Source organism: Ctenopharyngodon idella, chromosome 15 (assembly GCF_019924925.1).
Source record: "Ctenopharyngodon idella isolate HZGC_01 chromosome 15, HZGC01, whole genome shotgun sequence".
NCBI classification, from domain to species: domain Eukaryota; kingdom Metazoa; phylum Chordata; class Actinopteri; order Cypriniformes; family Xenocyprididae; genus Ctenopharyngodon; species Ctenopharyngodon idella.
In genome coordinates this window covers 22,869,384-22,892,404 of record NC_067234.1, presented here as the reverse complement: position 1 = coordinate 22,892,404, position 23,021 = coordinate 22,869,384, and the positions used below count along the sequence as shown (strand labels likewise).

At 36.7% G+C, this 23,021-nt stretch overlaps 1 protein-coding gene across 17 annotated transcripts; it reads right to left on the bottom strand.

Moving 5' to 3' along the window:
- Window positions 1-1,671: 1,671 nt before the first annotated feature.
- picalmb (phosphatidylinositol binding clathrin assembly protein b) lies at window positions 1,672-22,686 on the bottom strand. 17 transcript variants are annotated; one of them, XM_051861165.1, is made up of 24 exons: window positions 22,152-22,686; window positions 17,705-17,847; window positions 17,518-17,593; window positions 16,838-16,940; window positions 16,401-16,494; window positions 15,753-15,864; window positions 15,226-15,332; window positions 15,100-15,141; window positions 14,438-14,449; window positions 14,225-14,310; window positions 13,905-14,028; window positions 13,559-13,692; window positions 11,493-11,584; window positions 11,218-11,370; window positions 9,963-10,046; window positions 9,629-9,718; window positions 8,922-9,032; window positions 8,579-8,683; window positions 7,902-7,932; window positions 7,699-7,798; window positions 5,964-6,023; window positions 5,783-5,887; window positions 5,440-5,551; window positions 1,672-3,053 (listed from the first exon to the last, which is right to left on the bottom strand). In XM_051861165.1, exons 1-23 carry the CDS (start codon window positions 22,279-22,281, stop codon window positions 5,459-5,461), a joined length of 2,187 nt encoding a protein of 728 aa, XP_051717125.1. In that variant the 5' UTR covers window positions 22,282-22,686; the 3' UTR covers window positions 1,672-3,053; window positions 5,440-5,458. The 17 variants fall into 17 exon arrangements, with proteins under 17 accessions (XP_051717125.1, XP_051717126.1, XP_051717124.1 ...); XM_051861166.1 differs by having other exon boundaries at window positions 8,579-8,686; window positions 13,559-13,686; XM_051861164.1 differs by having other exon boundaries at window positions 8,579-8,686; window positions 22,152-22,685.
- Window positions 22,687-23,021: the final 335 nt, after the last annotated feature.

Below are 23,021 nucleotides of genomic sequence, written 5' to 3'. Positions count from 1 at the left end.
AGCGTTGGGGATTTCTCTTTTTGTTACATCGTTACACCAGTAGGTGGCAATAAGTTACTGTCTTTATAAGTGAATTATTGAATCATTACTAAACCAATTAGTTCAAATCAGATTCAGGAACAAAACAGCTACTGAGGCTTGGAGATGCGCACAGGTTACTTGTATTTTGGTTTTGTTTGGAACTGTTTTCATTGCAGGAGCAATATTGTCTAAAACAATGTGTAAGTTAGTCAATAATAACTTGTCATTTGCACAACATTGATACTGCATGACAACCCTACCTAGGGTGACCAGACGTCCCGTATTTTAGCTCTATTTTTAGTGTCCCGACTTAAGAAAAAAAATCATGTTTTGTCTCGTATTTCATCTTTCCTAAAATTTCATTAAGACTGTTTGATCACAGATCGATGAGTAGTAGTGTTCTGTCACGCGAGAACAGCCCAATCAATTCATTGTAGAACAAAATTACCATCCAATCACAATTCGTTATTGATTAACTTGCCATTTGTGAAGGCGGGATAGGCAGAACCGCGCTGACACACACCAGCTCTTTTGCACGCGCGATCCCAGTTCTCTCAGACAGCGCGCGATCAGTTCTCCTCGTGCCTGAATGGTCAAATACACACATAGATGTCAAAATGTCCATCGTGTGTGGAGTATCTCATGTAAATACAGTCGGTTATGGCTTAAGTGGACGTAAACAGGTGGGTGAAAACCGGATGTATCAGTATATTACATCCACGAATTCGGTCTTAAAGGGACAGTAGCCTAATTAAATATTTGTCTGTCATTAATGTTAATCAAACAACAAAAGATGTTAAATGTATATATGGCAAAGAAACCTACTGTATCTGAAAAACAAGTTTATTTAATTTGTATCTCTATGGTACTTGTCGTATTGTTTGTAAATTTCTTTTTTATATAACAATTTTATATATATTCCACCATGAGAAATCTGGTCACCCTAATCCTACCACTTGGAACCATGAAAATTGAACACTGACAGTTTTTCCCCCACAAGTTTCAGTATCAGCTGAGATAAAATTTATATTTTGCTCTGCTGTATATTTGAAGCTCAAGTGGTTTGACATTTGTCACTCTGTAGTGAATCCCTTGTTGCTTACTGTTTTGTTTTTACTGTCATCCATCCATGAAAAACAGAATGAAATTCTATTTCATAACTATTCCTTTTATCATTTTAATAGTAATAATAAAAATTACTGTTCTGTCACTTTATTTAAAAATATTGTCTATTTGTATACACTAGCATTTTGTAACCTTGTACTTTCCAGGAAAATAATTATATAAATGCAGCCTTTTTGATTCCCCTAGTAAGTTTATATTAGAACAAGTTTAACCTGGTTTATGTTTAACAAGTAGGAGTGCGGTCTTGAAATGGGTAGATCTCACATAGTGTAAAGAGGACAAATGAGCACGAACTCTCAGATCTATTGAATATCTACACCTCCATTAAGCTTGGTATTTTTTAATCTCATAGTGCCTGAACTACTATTTAGATTAATTGAATACAAATGATCATTTATAGGTTCTTATGGGTAAATAAGCCATGTTTGGCTGTATTTGTAAATCATAAAAACTAGTACATGATTAACCACTGGGCTGCTAAAGCTGAAAGAACTAATGCATGCCATGAACCAAACATTCATAAGATTTGTGGAAGCTGCACTTTATTTGAAAAAGAAAGAGTTCACTAATTGTTCTTACATCTTTTAAATACATAAAACAAAACAAAAAAAATGATCCGTGAGGAGAACACAGAAATTATTCAGTAAAACTTAGGTCAATTGCGATTTGATTGAATTGCTTTCATATTTCAAACCATCCTTAGCCAACCCCTGGACAAACTGCCTACGTGATATATGTATATATACATAAAAGCACCGATCAACAGTGCTCGAACCGTCTCCCAGTCAGCGATTCTCATATTTTACACTTCAAATTTACAGTGATATCAATAACCCTGTCCGTGACCAATAGCTAGAGGAGCGTCCAGCTCCCGTTCAGTATTCCTGGACTTTTAGAGAGCAGGGTGCTTAACTTGACAAGAAGTCTGAAACATGAGGGCAACTCTTAACATTCAGATCAGGGGCAGCCATATCTAACGGTCCGTGTGAAATGATGGCATGCCATGCATAATGCAGAACACCTCCCTTCCCAAGTGCAACACTTCATAGTAACGGAGGAAGTGCTTTTCTACTCCAACAAATATCTCATTGCAAAACCCCTAAGCACAGTATCAACTAAACAGTTTAACAAACCATTCACTAATGATTACCCTCCCAATAGCCTTGGGCTGCCAACGTTTCATCTACGGGAAGTTGTTCTAGACATAAAACTTAGAGAATAGTTAGTGCTCTATCATTTAGCTTACAGGTGTATTTTTCACATAATATCTATTTTAAAAGTCTAAACCTTCATTATACAATCCAACACCCATGAATAATGTTGAATTATTATTTATATTTTTTCCCCAATGTACTTCGTAAACTCTCCTTTTTTATTTTTTTAGGCATTAATCATAAATAAATACAAACGACACGCAAGAAAGGTCTACTGGTGAATACAATTAAAGTAAAACTAAAAGATAAAATGTAAAACAAATTTACTGTTACTATTTCATAACACATACTATATCAGATGCTGAGTTATACTCCGATTTAGGTCGACATTCGCCACAAGACCTCTCATCAGAAGCTCCCGGTCAAAGGAAAAAAAACCCATCTAGCAGGAAAATCAAACTATAGCTTCTCAGAACACAAAATATCAAAGTCTCTCAATGCCCTTACCTACCTTAACAGATTATAAAATGTATGAGGAATCCCTTTATGGGCTGAACAGCAGCATCACTTGACATCTTAAACAAATTACGAAATGATTGCAGTATGCTCCCAGTCTTTCAACACACTTGGTTTACATCTTTGACGTCGAGTATGTTGTGGGATTGGTCCTCTGAAGAGCATCCCGGCACAGAGGACAGAGCTTAATGGTTTGACATCAGGGAGCAACTTCATTTTGTGTTACATAAACTGCATCTGGAAAAAGAAACAAACATATCATTAGAAAGGTGCTTTAAACAATAGTGTGGCAAGTCAACATGAAATGGCGTTCATAACCCATGTCACTTCTGTAATGCGACACATTTATGAATGGAAAAAAAATGTGAATAGTCTCTGTATCACAGGGGGGTGGAAAAATAAAAGGCCTTGGTGATGTTTTAGAGGTGTTGCAGGCTTTTCTGGTTTAGATATTAGATAAAAAAAAATAAATAAAAAAAAAACTCATTTTATACAAATTGTACTGACAGAAAGAGAAAAAGGGATAGAATATCTTGAAATATCTGTGCATAACTAAAAAACAAAAAAAACAAACAAAAAAAACATATATTCTCTATAGAAATCTCCATGACTAAAAAATACATTATTAGGCCTGAATATCAGTTTTAAAGATAAACTCAGTCATTTTCCCCACATTATTATTATTTAACATATAATTAAATTGCTTTAAAATAGAATTAAATGCTTAATTTGTTAAAAAATAATATACACTCATGAATATGTATTATGTAAATCATGAACATTTTTATAAAACATTTTAAAAATAAAATAACATATATATATCAGGGGTGGGAATCCTAAAACTTTGGAAAAAAGGTGAAAATGGCGCTGCCGTGTTTTCCATGTGTTTTTAGATGCTGGGAGCAGGGAAATCTATTTAGAGCGCCTTCTTTTATTAATTAAAATATCAATATTTGGCGCCAGTGTATCGATTCTCGTATCACACGGAGAAGGACAACGATATATCGCCCTATCAATATTTTTTCCCACCCCTAGTATACATACATTAGAGCTGCACAATTAATCGTTAAAGGATCGCAAACTCGAATCAAACACCCACTCGATCTTATTCCTAAATGACTACGACCCAGAGCTGATCCAGAGAGAGCAGTTTTCATGTATAGGTATGAAACAGCTTTACAAACAGTCACACAGTATCATTATTTCTGTTACAGTAATTCAAATTATCACAGAAGTACTGAGATAAAAGTTTATAGTTTGGATATAAACACTGATGTCTATGGTAGCGATCAAAATATATTGAAAACCTTGACGCTTCAAATAAAGACTATCAATTACATCATTGCACCACCAGTAGGTGGTGATAAATAACAAATTGTTAAAAAAATGCTGATTCATCCAGTAATGAAACAATTCTTTAAAAGTGAGTCACTGAATCATTAATTCAAACAGATTTAAAACATAATAATTCAAATTAATGAAATATTTTTTAAATAGACTGCAGCAATTTACATTTTGTCAGAACCTCTAATAAATTACATGTTATTTTGTTTAGTTGTCTATTCAGAATCGTGATCTCTATTTTAAACGAAAAAAAATCCAGATTCTCAATTTTTCCAGAATCATGCAGCTCTATATAAAATTTATTTTTACTTTGAACAAAAAAATAATTTGATGGTAAAACGTGACACACCAACTAAGGACACTGAGTACTGACTAATACTGAACAGTGTTGGGGAAAGTTACTTTTAAAAGTAATGCATCACAATATTGCTTTACTCACTTAAAAAGTAACTAATTGAGTTACTTAATTGCTTTTTATAGAAAGTAATGTTACGTTACTTTTGCGTTTCACATGGGCTGAGCTTGTTAATTTGTTTTTTAATAACAAAAACAAGCAAAAGCTGTATATTTTTTTGCAAATGTAAAAGCCCTTTTACACCCAAGGTGGAGTGGATAAGCCTCAGGGTTAAGGAAATGTGCATTCATGTCTGTACAGCAGGAAAAAAAAAAAAAAAAAAAATTGTTGTTTTAAATGATGTTGACATTTTTTCTTATTATTATGGTTGAACTGCATCAAAGGTCAGCAGCAAAGACACTGGTTAATAAAGTGAGTTTAAATACATAAAGTATATTTGTATTATTCAACATTTAATTATTTCAGGTTTGCGTAATATTTATATTTGACTGTTTTTATTCATTTTGAAGAATACTGAATCTGTTTTTGTGCAAGTGAGATGAGTAAATGCTCACATTTAGTCTAGAACTACAATAACCATCATGTTTACACAGCGCACAACGCTTCTGCACTAACTCCCGATTTCTCTCAACATGGGGACAAGAGAGGTGTCAGTCAATAAATGGGAAAACTAAATAAACTGCATTACTTATTTGAAAAAGTAACTCAGATATTTTGTTGTAAATTTAAAAGTAATGCGTTACTTTACTCGTTACTTGGAAAAAGTAATCTGATTACATAACACATTACTTGTAATGTGTAACCCCCAACACTAGTGCTGAACATGCAATCTACATGTCCTGTTCTACATCTAGCAAGAGGCACAAGATGAAACTGAACTCGACTGCATGCAAGACCATCGGTGAGCACAAACACATGCGGTACCTAGACAAAAGACGAAGCTCTACAAGAAATCCTTGAGAGAGAGCTGTGCAAAGGGGTCTTGTCCTGGGGCTCTGAGAGGACTCTGACTGGAAGGGCTAGAGGCAGCGGAGGGCTAATGCAGAGAGAACAACACAGAGAAAGAAAGGAAAGAACTTGGAGTGATGAGGAGAAGCACACGTGGAGGAGGAGAGGGGATGATCTGCAGTTTGGGAGGGAGTTCTCTGTCTCATGGCCCATCAGAACACAATGGGCCATGATTATGAAGAGTGTTAATAGAAAGCTACATTCGTCACAAGAACAATGTAACGTACATGAACAGCTGGAAAGATCGTAGGGGCTGTACCTGTGCGCTGGACACTGATCCGAACGGATTGGATGGCCTCATGACAGGCTGTGTGTACATCATTGTGGGCTGGGTCATCATGGCCATGGAGGGCAACTGTGGAGGCTACAAAGATCACAACCATGAGGAATACAATTTCGACAACCTCAATTCTGGCAGCTGGTTTCACAGAATTACTAACCATGCCATATCCCATCATTCCTGTAGGTGTTGTAGCAGGGAAAGCCATGATAGATGGTGGCTATAAAACAGAGGAGGGCTAATGAGAACAAGTTCATGTGATTAATTTCATTACATTTGTTCTGTTCCAAAACCTTAAAGGATTAGTTGACTTTCAAATGAAAATTAGCCCAACCTTTACTCACCCTCAAGCCATCCTAGGTGTATGTGACTTTCTTCTTTCTGATGAACATAATTGCAGAAATATTAATAAATATCCTGAAGCATCTGAGCTTTATAAATGGCAGTGATAGGGATTAATGAGTATGAGCTGAACAAAGTGCTTCCATCCACATCCATCCATCATGAATGTGTGGTCCACACGGCTCCAGGGGGTTAATAAAGGCCTTCTGAAGTGTAAAAAATATCCATATTTAAACAAGTTATGAAGTAAAATATGTAGCTTTCGCCAGACCGCCTTCCGTATTGAAGTTACGAAGAAAGTGTAAACTGGCGTCACGTCAGTTACACTTTTTCCGTAAGTTGAATAGGGAAGGCGTGGGACGTAGTGTAAGCTTTGTGAACTGCTAGAGTTTTACACTTTCTGCGTACATTGAATACAAAAGGCGGCTCATGCGGAAGCTAGATATTTTACTTCATAACTTGTTAAATATGGATTTTTTTTTTTTTTTTTTTACACCAACGCATCTTTTTTTAATCGCCTTTATTAACCCCCCGTAGCTGTGTGGAGTACGTTTATGATGGATGGATGTGGATGGAAGCACTTTCTTCAGCTCATACTCATTGATCCCTATCGCTGCCATTATAAAGCTCGGATGTTTCAGGATATTTATTAATATTTCTGCGATTATGTTCATCAGAAAGAAGAAAGTCATATACACCTAGGATGGCTTGAGGGTGAGTAAAGCTTGGACTAATTTTCATTTCAAAGTGAACTAATCCTTTAATACACCTTGTTTTAGTCAAATCCCAGAATGCACTTCAGTAAACTCAGTTAATAAATTCTTTCAATACTGTGAAGCAATGATAAAAATGGTTCAATGTAATTAAAAATGTGTAATTTTAACCAAAATTTGTGTGCTGTATGTTTATGCTTTTTAAAAGTACCAAGCTGTTAGCTCAGCAACATGCCAATTCCAGTCTCAATTGAAATCATTTAGGAGTTGAGTTTTTATTTTTGTGTGGAGTGTAGTGATGCTGTCTATGTAGATTGCTCTCTATATTGATCCCTTAAAGGCTGGAATACACTACAGGACTTTTACACTGATATTTGCCCTGTTTTGTGGTCTGGAAGAGTTGCCGCTAATTGCCGAAAGCGAGTCTGTAGATTTTGTTTAGTCAGAATTGACAGATTTAGCAGAAAACTCCTTAGTGTATGATGGGCACAAACTCTGATTTTTTTTTTCTTCAGACTATGATTTCATCCAGTCAGCAGATATCAACCATTGCAGATATTTTGAGCCAATTTTAGGACAAGTTTTGCTTTCATTTGTTATGGATCTCCTAGCAATGAGGAGCAAATTTGTTGTTTGGAACAAAGTGAAAGTCTGGTGTGATCTTCAGTTTTTTAGTGTATGACGCCAAGTTTTTCTGTGTAACCATTTACAAAGTCGGCAAGTGTATGATCCCTAGTCCATATTTCCAGTCAAGAGTTTAATTAGCTGCCTATGTAGGCAGTAGGGAGCTCACTAGGTTTTGGAACAGAGCTATTTTATTAACATAAAGTACAGTTGTACCATAGAGACAGGGTTCCATGTAGTAGATGGAGCATTCTTGGGTTGCCAGTTCATTCCACCAGTTAATTTTTTCTCTCCTGGTTGGTTCCAGTGGATATCACTGTAAAAAGTTTGGTTAATGTTAACACCAAACCAGAATATGAAAAATGTATTTTAACTGTCAGAAAGGATATAATGAGCATCAGAAAGGGCAACATTCTTACTTTTTAGTGGTACCATTTCCAATACCAAGATCTGTAAGTGAGATATTATTTCACAAAGGTTTTAAAGAGGTACACTTAAAATTTGAACAGAATCAAGTGTGAAAATAAGGGGCATTCACACTGAACACATTTTTGCATTACATTTGAACTGCTTTTCCATTGTTTTTCTATGTAAACATTCACTAGACGGAAGTAGCAGCATCTCACACATAACAAGGCATTCTAAAACGATGGTTATGGTTCTAAAAAACTTTGTAAATATAAAATAATAGCAGAGTCCACACCACAACTATAACGAAAACGACACAGAGAAACAATATCGTTCGAATCACTTTCAGATTTTTTTTCCAGCTGAAAAAATCCAACAATAAAAACACTGAGAGCCAATCAGAATCTACCCGATTTACAGAGCTCAAGCATTTAAAGTGGCAGACGACATAGCTGCGCGCGCTTAGAATAAACAAAGATATTGTGCGTTGGTGTGGACACTATTATAGTTATCATTAGTTATCTTTATAGTTATTGTTCTTGGTGTGAACGGGCCTTAAGACCTTGGGTTTTTTTTTCAATCACATATTTAAATGTAAAAACGCATTCTGTGTGAATGGCCCCTAACAATGTACTATATCTTGATTTTAGCATAATTTTTGAACAACACTAGATATGCAAACACTTACTTCCAACAAGGTTGGCCAAGGAAGAATCCAGGTCGTCTGACACCAGTTTCTCTGGGAGCTGATTGGAGGACTGATTTGAGCCGGCCACAGTGGGTTTCAAAATCCCTGCTTTGGATGTTCACAAGTGAGACAGGCGAGAATATTATATATATATATATATATATATATATATATATATATATAGCATATTTGACACACAATGGTTATTCAGTGCTTTACACAGACATAAGAAAGTAAAGTCAAGTTTAAAAAAAAAAAATGTAAAACTGTCAGTTTAGAAACTTCTGAATACTTTCAAATAATTTGAAAGTTGTTTTGTTTGATTTTGAGTAAAATGCCTTACCATCTGTATCCAGGCTATTGGACGAGGCAGCTTTAGTACCAAAAACAGACTCAAAATCAACATGCAGCTCGCCTGAGCTCTGTGGAGGAGGGATCTGTGAAGCTCCGTATCCTTCAAAAGGCACAAAAAAATCATTTAAGCCCTCTTACAACACACACAATTTAGATTAGGACACCATTTGAAGAATACACAAGTTAAAACAATGGCCAGCATCAAAAGTACTGAGTTCAAGTTCTTCCAATGAGTGGACTAATATCCATTGTCACATGTCAGAGTTAGTGGAGGGTAAACTATAGACATGCACAAGACATCCTGAAAAACTACAAGAACCAAGTGTTAAAGGGATAGTTCACAAAAAAAATGCTAAATTGTGTCATCATTTACGCACCCTCATTCTAATATGTGTTATTCTAAACGGTTATGTCTTCCGGAGAACATAAATGGGAATTTTTGAAGAATATTCTGGCTGTTCTTTTTCATATAAAGAGAATGAAACAGAATTGGGGTTGTCAAACTCTAAAAAGCACCATAAAAGCATTACGAGGGTGAGTAAATGATGATAGAATTGTCATTTTTAGGTGAACAAGGCTCTGGTTTTGAATGGTGTTAGATCATGTTAGATCAGACAGCATTAGAGACAAAGGAAAACATATATCACAAAGGGGGACAGCGTCACACAAGGCAACCTCCAGCCACAGGCTGCCTACCTCTGAATAGGCCTGCTACAGTGGAGGGCTCAGACTGGAAGGGAGAGGGGTTTGGGAGATGCTGGGCCATAGACGGTTGACCAAATGAGTCTGACAGGCAGGCAGGGAGGAGGAGAAACAACACAGCAAGCGTTACAGACATAAAAGACATTTCATATTCAGAGTGGATTAGTAAAGAGCGTATTTAAATAGCAATATTAAGACACAGCCATGTGCAGAAGGCAAACAGCATCCAGCAGGGATGATCACAGGTTAGTCCCTGTACACTGCTTCAGTGCCCCTATGTTTCCTGACAGAGGGGAAACATAGGTGGGATGGTTTGCCATCATGGTACCTGAGATTAAGTGCTCTATCCGCACAGTGCGTTTGTAATTGGTTGATACAGATGAACTTGAATCAATAAAGGGATTGTACTGATCTATGGTAAAAAAGGAAAAACAATCATTCACTTATAGCTTTATAGTTTTATTACTAAACGTGAAAGGTGAAAACTGAAATGAAATAATGAGATTTTCTAACAATCTTGTTTCAGAATCAAGTAACTTGTCTATTTTCATTATTAATAATATATATTATGATTAGGGCTGTTAGATGATTAAAATATTTAATAACAATTATTGTCTTTATGACAGGGTTCCACTCATGGGTGATAATTCACTTGTTGACCTTTGACAAATATTAAATTGCACCGTACAAAGACTGAAAAAAAGAGCATTAAACATATTTAATCTTTAAATAAATCGCAATCACCTATAATTATACTATATTAAATATATATGATAGCCATACATTTATATATACTACCATTAAATAATATATATTTAATGGTAGTAATAATCAACTAATCCCTAAAAAATTCAGTTTCCACAAACATTAAGCAGCACAGCTGTTTTCGACATTGATAGTAATAATAATAATAATAATAATAATAATAATGTGTTACTTGTGCACCAAATCAGCTTATTAGAATGATTTCTGAAGGATCATGTGACCTTGGTGAGCACAAGAGACTTCTTTCAAATACAAAAAAAATCTTATTGACCCCAAACTTTTAAACGGTAGTGTATGCAACCTATTGTTTCTTTAAAGTTAGATGTTATCATATGAGCTGATACTATATTGGAAGTTGGGTAAATTAATCTATTCAGTATGTAGTCTACATCTTGCTTTTTTTTTTTTTTTTTTTGTCTTTATATGCAATTAACATGTGTTTGTTTGTTTTTTTGGGGGGGGGGGTATCTCACAATACCTACACCCACTGTAATTTTAGCTATCAAGATAAAAACTGTAATTAATGAAACAGGCCCATGTGAACAGAGCCAAAACAAAGCTCTGTGTCCACAAACATTATTTGAGTGTTATCTATAGTTCTGCCACCTAACCTCCATTTAGTCTCCAATTACAGACTGCATTCTTACTCAGACGTCGTGTTTAACTGGACCGAACTTAATCAGAGGATTCCTGATTCGACACAACAGGATACTGTGCATGCGAAACAACGAAGGACTTTCAGCGACCAAACAACTCAAACTAATAAAACACTTTGGATGGGTGGGTGGGTTGGAAGAAAGAAACTAAAGCATGTTTACCACCAAAAATCTCATGACCTGACGTCCTAGAGGAGAAACTAACACCATCTGATGACATAACGGGTAGATGAGCACCATCAACAACAAGTTTGGTTAGGAAAGGGTTTAGGTTTGGAATGGAGTCATCTACAGCTTCAGAAGAAGAGAAAGGATCTGAGCAGGCAAAAGGAGAGAGAAAGAGTCGAACAGAAGGACATTAGGACGAGACTCAAGTTAACAGAGAAGGCTACAGCATGCAAAATCTCTGACACGCAGTCACATGCAAAGGATCTCACCTCCCCATGCCGTGGCCACAGAGGGTCCAGGCTGCATGCCCGACTGAAAGTTAGTCTGCAAGTCAAAGAGGTCGCTCTCCATCTTCAGGGCACTGAGGATCAAAAAACAAAACGGCCAATTTAACCAAGAGAAGTTCATGTAGATGTAATAGAAGGGTAAGTTTACACAACAACGATGTACTAAAAAAAAAAATGTGAGTTTCTCCTTTGCATTTTTGAAAAGTTTACACAGATCAACGAAAATGACAAAAAAAAAAAAATCAACTCTGTTTTATGCTGCCAGGCCAGTTGTTGGCAATGTCACATTGTAAAGTAACACTACGCGCCTATAGACTGATCATTTAAAACATGCACATGACGTCACCGTTTTCACAAATTCACGTTTTTGTAGTTTACCTGGAGACGATAACAGTATCATTTTCAAAAATTTCCACTTTGAAGTTTGCATTTACAAGCCCCCAAATCAAAGTTGTCATGTAAATGATGTCATGTGAATACCCCCTATGGCAGTAGTTCCCAACCTTTTTTCCAGGAGTCCCCTATTTTAACATTCAAAATCCTTAACAACACCCCAAACACACTTGCAGACACATTTCATTTACGGACATTGGATTACAAATGAGTTGTTAAAGGATTAGTTCACTTTGAAATGAAAATTAGCCCAACCTTTACTCACCCTTAAGCCATCCTAGGTGTATATGGCTTTCTTGTTTCTGACGAAGACAATCTGAGAAATATTAATAAATATCCTGACGCATCCGAGCTTTATAATGGCAGTGATAGGGTTCAGTGAGTATTAGCTGAACAAAGTGCTTCCATCCACATCCATTCATCATAAATATGTGGTCTACATGGCTCCGGAGTGTTAATAAAGGCCTTCTGAAGCGAAGCGATGCATTTGTGTAAAAAAATATCCATATTTAAACAAGTTATGAAGTCGAATATCGAGCTTCCGCCAGACCGTCTTCCATATTCAATGTACGCAGAAAGTGTAAACCTCTTGCAGTTCACAAAGCTTACGCTACATCATGCGCCTTCCCTATTAAACTTATGGAAAAAATGTAATTGACGCGACGCCAGTTTACACTTTCTTCGTAACCTGTATACGGAAGACGGTCTGGCGGAAGTTCGATATTTGACTTCATAACTTGTTAAATATGGATATTTATTTTTCACAAAGGCATCGTTTCGGATATCATCAGGATATTTATTAATATTCCTGCAATTATGTTCACCTAGGATGGCTTGAGGGTGAGTAAAGGTTGGGATAATTTTCATTTCAAAGTGAACTAATCCTTTAAGTAATTAATAAATGCAACAACATTAAAATAATAGCATTAACAACTATGGCTAGATTTGACTTACAACCTACAACATAATCCACTTTCTGTCAGTAGGTGGCGCTTATGGAACAGCAGAAATAGAGCTGTTTCCCCGGCAACCTCTGTAAACAATGCAGCTGCACTTATAAACGCTATGCACAGTGTTGGCTACTTTAACACTGTTGCCGCGGGTTGATTTTCATGTCTGCAGGTTGAAGCAACCCCAAATAACATGATATTTAGCCCCTGGAATGCAAATTTTACCAGGGGAACTCCGCCAAAACGCGGATTTTACCCCCGGAACCCAACCTGGCAAACCCAAAAACTATGCTGTTTCTGCCTGAGACTTGCTTATTTTGCTTAAACTGGACTATATTTACTGTGAGTTTTTCAAATCCTGGCAATCAAATATGGTTTTGATGATGATTAAAATATTAAACTCTGATACTAACCGTCGGAAATTGCATCGTGGTGGTTTATTGTCAAACTCATAATCGTTTCATCCCTAACCCTAAAACTAAAGTGAGCTTGGCGACCTCTCATAAATCTTTAGTGACCCCTTGTGGGGATTGCGACCCCCAGGTCGGGAAACACTGCCCAAAGATACGTTTTTGTGCTGAAATTTGACACACAATTTAGTACATTTGCCCCTGGTCAAGCACAAACCGTGCTTGTCTTTTTATCTCAATCCATACAGAAACATTTCTAGAGACATCATACTGTGGAGTAATTTGTTTGGCTAACCCATTTGAGCAGCTGGGAGTGGAGAACAGGTCTATGGCAGGAGCTGTGCTGATGCATGCTGCTGTGGTGGAGACTGGAGAAGTGTCAGTCGTAGCAAACGAAGGCCTCTTGGAGAGCTCCTTCAGCCTCTGTTCCTTTTTAGAAAAGCACAATATGCCAAGAAACCTTTTAGACAGGAAGGAGCCATCTGATTGGCATGTAGAATGACCAACCAAACACTTTTTCATTCAATAGCTTGAAAACAGCAATCTAAAATTAACAGAACGCAACCAAATACAGAAAATACTGGAAATGCTTTCTAGTATTGGGTGAAATTATTTTTGTATATATGTGTCCTGTTATGTACCTTTAGTGCTTTTAATCGCGCTTGCTCCTCCTCCAGAGCTGCCTGCTTTTCCCTTTCATCCACTTTGGTGAAAGACATGCCAGTGCTGGCCAGAGATGACACGGCATTGGAGAGTGTGCTTGCCCTACAAAAGTCGGGGAGAGATAAATTGAGCTTCTGTCAGTATGAGAGAAAACTACACCTGGAGTATACTGAACTACTGCATTTGTAAAGCACACCACTCGTATAAGTATAAATCTATCAAGACTTGTCAACATAATGCATCTGTTAGCACTCATTAATTTGTACTCGGCTCTGAGCGTGACATATGAATGGCCCACCTGCTGGCGGCGGTGGAGTCCTTCACCTTCTTCCCTTCTAATGAAGCCAAGTGTTGCTCCAGGGCATCCAAAAGACTGCTGGGGGCCTGAGGGAATGCACAAACATTTACTTAGGAATAGCCACCAATAAAAAGACTGAATAGCTTGACATTTATTGGCAATAAGAATTAAACAGTGCAGAGGAGTGCAGAAAAGAGTAAGAAAAGTACTTACACAGACTGTAAACTGAAGATGGACAGAAGGTGGAAAGATAAAGGGAAATACAGAATATAAAGGTGGTCTCGGTCAGACATATAGTGCATGAATTTCAAAGCAGTTATCTGCCCTTATATATGACTATGATGACATTTGCACTAGATATATAATCTGTCCTTTTCATGTGTCTGTATAATTCATTCATGACTTAGCCCTTAATGTTCCTGTATATAACAACGGTTCTCACTCCCAAGATGCCAGTAGTGAATCAACATTACGATCACCATGAAACTACACTCTTAAGAATATATTTATCATAATTTTGCTGGATAAAATCCATGCTGTACATTATGCTGTATATAATTGAGTGAGAACCCGTTGCATATATACTTATAACCGTGGGAGTCATGATTCTATTATCTCTATTATTACTATTCTCAAATCTCCACTGAGCCCATAACACCTTTATTTGCTGTAAACAGGGAAAAGTTAAGACAGAAAAGGTAAGAAATCTTTAGTGACATGCACATCCTAATGACCTGCATGCATTTTTAAGTCAGAAATGCATTTGTGCAAGGTAAAGTAAAAGAGAAAGCAGAACAGCTTCAGGAAATATTCAGGATCATTAATAATGCAGAAAGAGTGCAGGTGTTCAAGTCAGAATAAAAGTGTGGTCTTACCTGAGACAGGTCAGGTATGTCCCCGCGGTCTATTCCCACCTGCTGTGAGGCAAGAATAACAAATATGTTACATAACGCTCTTTTAATGAAGTACCTTGCCTCCAGAACAACACATGAGAATCTCACCTCTGCCACTTTGAGGAACTCTGAGATCCGTGTCATTCGGGTAAGGAATTTCTTGTAGATGTCCAAACCCTCTTTGCACTGAACTTTTTTCATATCAAAGTACTTTTCTGTGAAAGGAAGATGAAGAAGTACTCATTATTAATCAGTACTATGTCTTTATTTGCATGTGTAGAAATTCAAATTTTTCACATAAATTTAATCTGCAAATTGGATGAAAAAATAGCTACTGAATTTGACATGTTCAGACAAACTAATTTTTTTTTTATATATATACGGGGGAAGTACAGGAAGAGGGAAGATATGCAATCAGGACATTTTGCAGGCTGAATCTGAACCTACGTAACTGTAAGTACAACTTCCCGTGAGCATGTGCACTACTGCACTACAACTTTTTGTTACATTGTAAGAGCTTAAATATATACTTCAAATCTTTAATATACATCTTGCATTTAAAAGTAAAACGGGTGTATTTATACAACACAGTTTATTTATTTAGTTATGAGAAGAAAGCATCATGAAGGACCAACCTAGTAAGTTTATTATCCCTTCATTGTAAGCTGCAAAAAGTCGAATGGAGTCTTTGAAAAGAAGCATGAAGGCTGCATTAATAACCCCATTGGTTAGTTCATTGGCATTGACCTGGGCAAACAGAAAAATGTATTTTTATAAACATAAGCCACACAAATGCTTTGCTGCTACAAAGTAAGTATTCATTGCATAATTTCATGATGTACAGTATAAGCCCCTTTCAGACATAGTCTTTACTGGTAAATACAGGTTGTGTCAAAGCAGCTTTACAGTGATAACTGGTATATAATTTTGGCTGCACAGCAGCTCTTAAAGAAAATGGTGTCAATGCAGGCAGATCAACAGTGAACAGTGCTTTGTTATGATTCAGGTAGCTATCATAAGCCCGATGGGATCGCATGAACATAATCTATCTAACAATTATAATTTATTTACGGCTGAAATTTAGCACGTATATGTAACAAGCAAAGTATTTATCATACACTGTTACGGAACGCTGTTGCTTGTGTGAACAGCACATTTGTGTATTTAACGGAAAAGTCATTCTGGTAATTTTACGGTCATTTACCGGGATCGCTGTGTGAAAGGGGCTATAAGCAAAATGCATGTATGTAGATCAGCTGTCAGCTCTCTGAATTCTAACTTACATTGAAGTCAAGAAGGGCATCCATCTGGTTCTGTATAATGGGGATGGTCTTAAGGAGCTTCTCTGTGTTCATGGTTCTCATCACTCCGTCCACCCTTAAGGAAAAGATTTTAAAATATAGGTCAAATGACATTAGGGGGATCAGTGCATGGAGGTTTAGTGGATGATCCAGTGCAATGACTTCAACACTTAATGCAAGCACTTCGAAACTAATGCTGCAGCACAAATCCCCCTCAAATGATTTAGAACAAAAACTACAGCTAAACTTTCAGCTAAGGCTAAAAAAAAAATCATTGTATCGAGTGAATCTGCTGGTCAAATGAATCACTGTTTGTGTTACATAATGCACTTAATGTAATATTCAGCACACTAAAGAAAGCAGGAACTAGAAACTAACATCAAAGCCGTATTATAAAATGTATAAAAAAAATGTCCTACCCACGCTTTACTTTCGTGAAGTCAAATGCCACCTGTCGATATGAGACGGCTTTTTCATTCAGATATCGACTATACCTCCGAATGAACGTTGACATATCGTAACCTATGGAGACACCGATAAAGATGATGGTTAAGAAGAAAATTATTTTATTTGTAACAAATGTTAAGGAGTAGTTGCTCACAAAGGAAAAGTTGAAATGTTTAATGTAACGTTATAAATATTATAAAACTAGTTAAAGGGTTAGTTCACCCCGAAATGAAAAATTCTGTCATTAATTACTCACCCTCATGTCGTTCCAAACCCGTAAGACTTTCGTTCATCTTCAGAACACAAATTAAGATCTTTTTGATGACAGAATGCTTTTCCGATCTCTTTATGTATTTTTTTGCAGCATCAAAGTGGGGTCAGTCTATGGAAGGAAATCTGACAGCATTCTGTCATCAAAAAGATTTGTGCTCTGAAGATGAACGAAAGTCTTACAGGTGTGGAACGACATGAGGGTGAGTAATTAATGACAGAATTTTCATTTTTGGGGTGAACTAACCCTTTAAATTCATTAAAAAAAAGTAAAAAAAATAAATCTTTATTACAAGTCAAATAATGCATCCAAACATGGGCATCAAAGAAGAATGAAGCCTCTGTAGAGTCTGAAATAAATGTGTATAGCTCATTACTGTACCTTGTAGGCCACTTTTGTCCAGGAAATTACTGAGGTTGAATAATGTGTTCCTGGAGGCCAAGTACTGAATAAATCGCTGTAACCAAAGTAATAAATTAAAAGATGATTAATGCATACAGTCATTTGCAGATCTTTACTAGTAGCTTAGCTTGATTAAAAAGCAGAAAGATCTTCCATAGTCACGCACCTCGTTCCCATATACCATGAGGTGGTGTGTTGTGATTAGGGACTTAAAGACCACCACCCAACTGGTGTTGGTGGTTCTCTCGAACAAAGAGTCTGCCAGCTGAGGAATGTTCACATTCATCTCGTTGGTACAGTGTATCAGGTCTACAATAGAAACAGAGGTTTCCATTAACTATTGACATTAATAACAGGCAACAATCGAGTAAACGCAACAGACGCACTGGTATAGAGCTTAAAACGTAATAAATAAAAGGATTATCATGCATGTATATCATAAAACAGAAAAATGTGGAGAGAGTCCACATAAACAAGCATTACGCAGGAATTACGCACGAATTCCACAGCCCACTATTAACTGTGCTGGTGGACTTTCTTGATGATATGTTTAATGCACTTCTGCAAATATACTTTAGGGAATGGAATTTTTGTGGTGTAGTATTCACATAGATGGTGATGTAGTGCAGTTTCTGATGGGCTTCTTCTTTCTGAATGAATGAGGTTGACTTCAATCGTGTGGTTGGTTGGTTTGGTGTAAGACAGCTGCCTCCACAGCACTGCCAACTTTGATTCACTCCTACTCCTGAGAAACAAAGCCCTCACCACAAAAGATGTCAACTAAAATGTTTAGAATCAGATCATCTAATCTGTTCTACAGCCACAGGCCTATCTGGCGAAAGCAGTTTATCTTTGGTTGGTGGAAAGGACCATAAGTAACCATAATAGTGTGGTGGAACTATGACGCATTTTGTAGGCCAAAACCCAGAAGCGAGTTAGCATTTTTAGCACTTCCAGTTCCATCGTCCCAAAATCAATGGGTTTTTTTAATAGGATTTTGGTTAAATGGCTGAAATAAGGTTCGTGGTTAACACAAGCTCAAGATACTTTCACATTTTATTCTACGACATAAAAATACATCAGTATTAAAGTGATGATGAAAAAATGAAAATTATTCCATATTTTATTCACCCTCAAGCCATCCTAGGTGTATATGACCATCTTCTTTCAGACGAAAACAATCGGAGATATATTTAGGCTAAAAATGTCCTGGCTCTTCCAAGTGTTATAATGGTAGTGAATGGGGTGGAGAGAAGCCCAAAAAAATGCGTCCATCCATTATTGAAAATAATCCATACGGCTCCAGGGGGTTAATAAAGGCCTTCTAAAGTGAGGTGATGGGTTTTTGTAAGAAAAAAAAAAAAAAAACTTTATTAACTATAATAACTAGCTTCCGGCAGACGACTGTATGCATCGATTTGTGGTGGAAGAGTAACCCCTGACCCGACGCATGACGCAATGACGAACGCAGAAGCGCAGAGGATAGAGCAAAACAAAACACCGGTTACGAATTAGAAGTCTAAAACGAGAACATTTAAAGAGAAATGTCAGAGGATTTTTATATAAGAGAAGAGGAGCTTGAGTTTGTTGCACAGCCCTATTTGTTTGAACCGCGAGAGGTGTCTAAGCTTATGCTACTCCTACATCCTGCGTCAAACAATGTGTCAGGGGTTACTCTTGTGGCGCAAGTTGACTTGCACAGTATGCGTACAGTCTTCTGGCGGAAGCTAGTTATTTTAATTTATAAAGTTTTAAATATGAATACAAAAACCCATCGCTTCGCTTCAGAAGGCCTTTATTAACCCCCTGGAGCCGTATGGATTATTTTTACGATGGACAGATGCATTTTTTGGGCTTCAAAATCTCGCCCCCCCATTCACTACCATTATAAATCTTGAAAGAGACAGGATATTTTTTAAATATATCTCCGATTGTGTTAGTCTGAAAGAAGACGGTCATATACACTTAGGATGGTTTGATTGAGGGTGAGTAAATCATGAGATAATTTTCATTTTTGGGTAAACTCTCTCTTTAACCTACCCGTGATTTTTTTAAGCTGTTAGATGTCTTGAAAATGATGGTTGCTAACAAGTGGCTAAATCGGACTACAGAGGCTGCCTGCAACAACTCAGTTTGCTTTTACAGCCTAGTTATGCTTATAACTGCGCTCTTACAAACTATCCTAGCTTTCAGGGAAAATGTTTTTTAGATAAAGATAGAATGAATTCTCGGAAGCTTAGTGTTGGTGAAGTTGAAATTGTGCAACCATGGTGTAGTTCGCTTTTAGCCTACCTTAAAGGGTTAGTTCACCCAAAAATGTCATTATTCTGTCAAATTCTGTCATTAATTATTCACCCTCATGTCGTTCCACACCCGTAAGACCTTTGTTCATCTTCGGAACACAAATTAAGATATTTTTGATAAAATCCTTTGACTCAGTGAGGCCTGCATTGACAGCAATAACACTCCCTTTTCCAATGCCCAGAAAGCTACTAAAAACATATTTAAAACTGACTACAGTGGTTCAACCTTAATATTATAAAGCGACTAGAATACTTCTTGTGCCACAAAAAAAAAAAAAAAATAGTGATTTCAAAACACTGCTTCATGAAGCTTCGAAGCTTAACGAATCATTTGTTTTGAATCAGTGGTTCGGAGTGTGTTTGTTATTTTTGGCGCACAAAAAGTATTCTCGTCGCTTCATAACTTTAAGGTTGAACCACTGTAGTCACATGAACTGTTCTTTCTTTTAGTAGCTTTCTGGACACTGGAAAAGGGAGTGTTATTGCTGGCGATGCAGGCTTCACTGAGCCATCGGATTGTATCAAAAATATCTTAATTTGTGTTCCGAAGATGAACGAAGGTCTTACAGGTTTGGAACAACATGAGGGTGAGTAATTAATGACAGAATTTTTATTTTTGGGTGAACTAACCCTTTAAGCTTTTTGCTTCTGCCGACTGCATTTAGGCTTCAAAATTTATAAAAGTTGTGTTCATCTGTGAAAATTATCTTGATAGACAAAACGTGCAAATATCATAAACTTTTGTTGATCACAGAGCTTATTTTTTGTGATAATCCAAAAGCCTATGGAAAAATCCTATTGGGTTTTTGTCGAGGAAACCAGCAAGATGCTAAGTGCCGTATGGCCTACAAATTGACGTCATAGTTCCACCACTCTATTTATGTGATATATACTGTAATTGAAGGGATAGTTCAACCCCAATCCAAAATAATGTAAAAACTGTATGACTTTCTTTCTTCTGTAGAACATAAAAGACGTTTTGAGAAAATGTCATAGCCTACAATAGATGTTTTGTCCATACAATGGATTTCAGTGGGCACCAAAACTGTTAACACTGTTTTGAAAAATGTGGATATTTTACAGATTTTATTAATATTTTGAATTCGTTTTTATTTGCATATTTTCTGTTTTCATTTTAGCAATTTTTCTTGTGTTTTTTTGTCATTTTATAATAATAAAAATCAAAATTAGACTTGTTACCTTTGCTTTAAGTTTTTTTTTTTTATATTTTATTTCAGTTAAAGACTATTTTATTTCAAATAACAAATGTTTTTTTTTTTTATGGTTTTAGTTAACTATAATAACTCTGCTTCAAAATATCTTCTTTTTTGTTCCAAGGAAGAGATAAAGTCATACAGGTTTGCATCGACATAAGGGTGGTATGAGTAGATCATGACAGAATTTTAATTTTTGTCTGAACAATCCCTTCAAGCCTCGAAAATGTTCAGTTTACCGGCATTCAAATAGGCTGTTGATTAAAATTACAGATGCATCTTTAGTTCTCACGGTCTCAGATGAAGTTTCTACAAAATAATTCAATTCAGTCCCCTCACTAAACTAGGGGGGCAGAAAACAATTTGATTTTCCTTTTTAAAAATCCTAACTATGGTCCTTCAAACATGTCATAGCTTGTCTTATAATGCTGTAAGAACATAATGAAGGAGAATAGTCAGGCCTGGCTGAGACAGACGTAAATAGAGATCTATTCTGAAGCACAGACTTACTAGACTGGCACTAGACCAGCACTTCTTAAAGAAAGTGCACAGCATTCACTGACATCACCTGTGGGCTTGTAACCAAATGGACATGAGAATCAAATCCAAATGAACTTCTAACACAAAACACCTTCCTTATAATAACCTGTGAACAACAGCACTGATTTATTTCTGCCCAATGAGCATTAAAGGGAATTAACATTTAACCAGCATTCACCAGTATGGCAATGCTGAGGAGGTCTACATGAGGTCATAAACTATATTAAGAGAATTTAAAAACATTTATTAAAACTATAAATCATTATGGGATCAAACTTAATAGCAATCCACTTATTCTTGCTTACATACAAACAGCTGTGTTGCATATACACGGTCCTGCTTCAATACAGCTGAAAGTGATGCATGTCAGTTTGTCATAAATGGCCTGTATTTCCAATATTATCATCAGGAGCCTGTCTAAGCACATTAGCTTAGCACAACCTGGGCCTGCCCATTGTACAATAGCCTAAAACCGTAGCCATAACAATCAAAGCAACAGCTGTACACACATTCATCGTCGCAATTTCAGATTAAACACACAGCTGCTAATACTTACAATCCAAATGTTTCTTTTTAGGGCCCATTATTTCGTGCGTTGTTGCCTTGCACACAGTTTTGGAAACGGCTGATCCAGTAACGCTATGCTGAGCAGCAGTTATCCTGTCTGTAATGCTCTGCCCAGACATCTTCAAAGCTTTCCAGCGATCGAGAATCCAATAATATGAATGATGAATATTGAAATTCAAGCTTCTACTAAATAGTGTTCACAGTTCCCGGTCGACCTCCTGCCGTAGGATACTAGTATACAGGGAGACAAAGATTGCTCGGACAAGAGGAGGCAGCTGGGAAGCCTTCCACACAGTTATCCGCTGCGCGAGACGATGATGAATCCACAAATGATGTTAGCGAATATCTCGCGCGGAATTCTTACATTGTTACGGGTTTCAATCGCGCGTTGTAAAGGCTCGTGACTCATCTCTCATGTCTCGACACTAATCCCGCCGTTCAACCGCCGCCTGTCTTATTTGTGTAAGCCCGCAGGATTGAAGAGCAGCGAAGGCAAATGGCGGGCCTGTGCTGTTCCATGAGAGCTGGAGGAATATAGGACACTGACCGCTGATGCTGCTGATCCAGGATCAGGCAGACACATTTATTACAGATTCACTTGGAATAAAGGGACAATCAAGAATATATTCGTATGTTTTTTTCACTTGGTGACATAGTTTAATGTTTGATAGTAGTTACATTTATATTTTATTATCTTAACATTTAAAATTTGTGTTTTGTTAATTGATTTATATTTTAATTATAAATCTCAGTATGCTTCTACACTGTAAAAAATGATTTTCATGATTTATTATTATAACATTTTTTCTTTTTTAAATCAACTTAGATAATTAATGTAGTTCAGAATCCGATAACATAA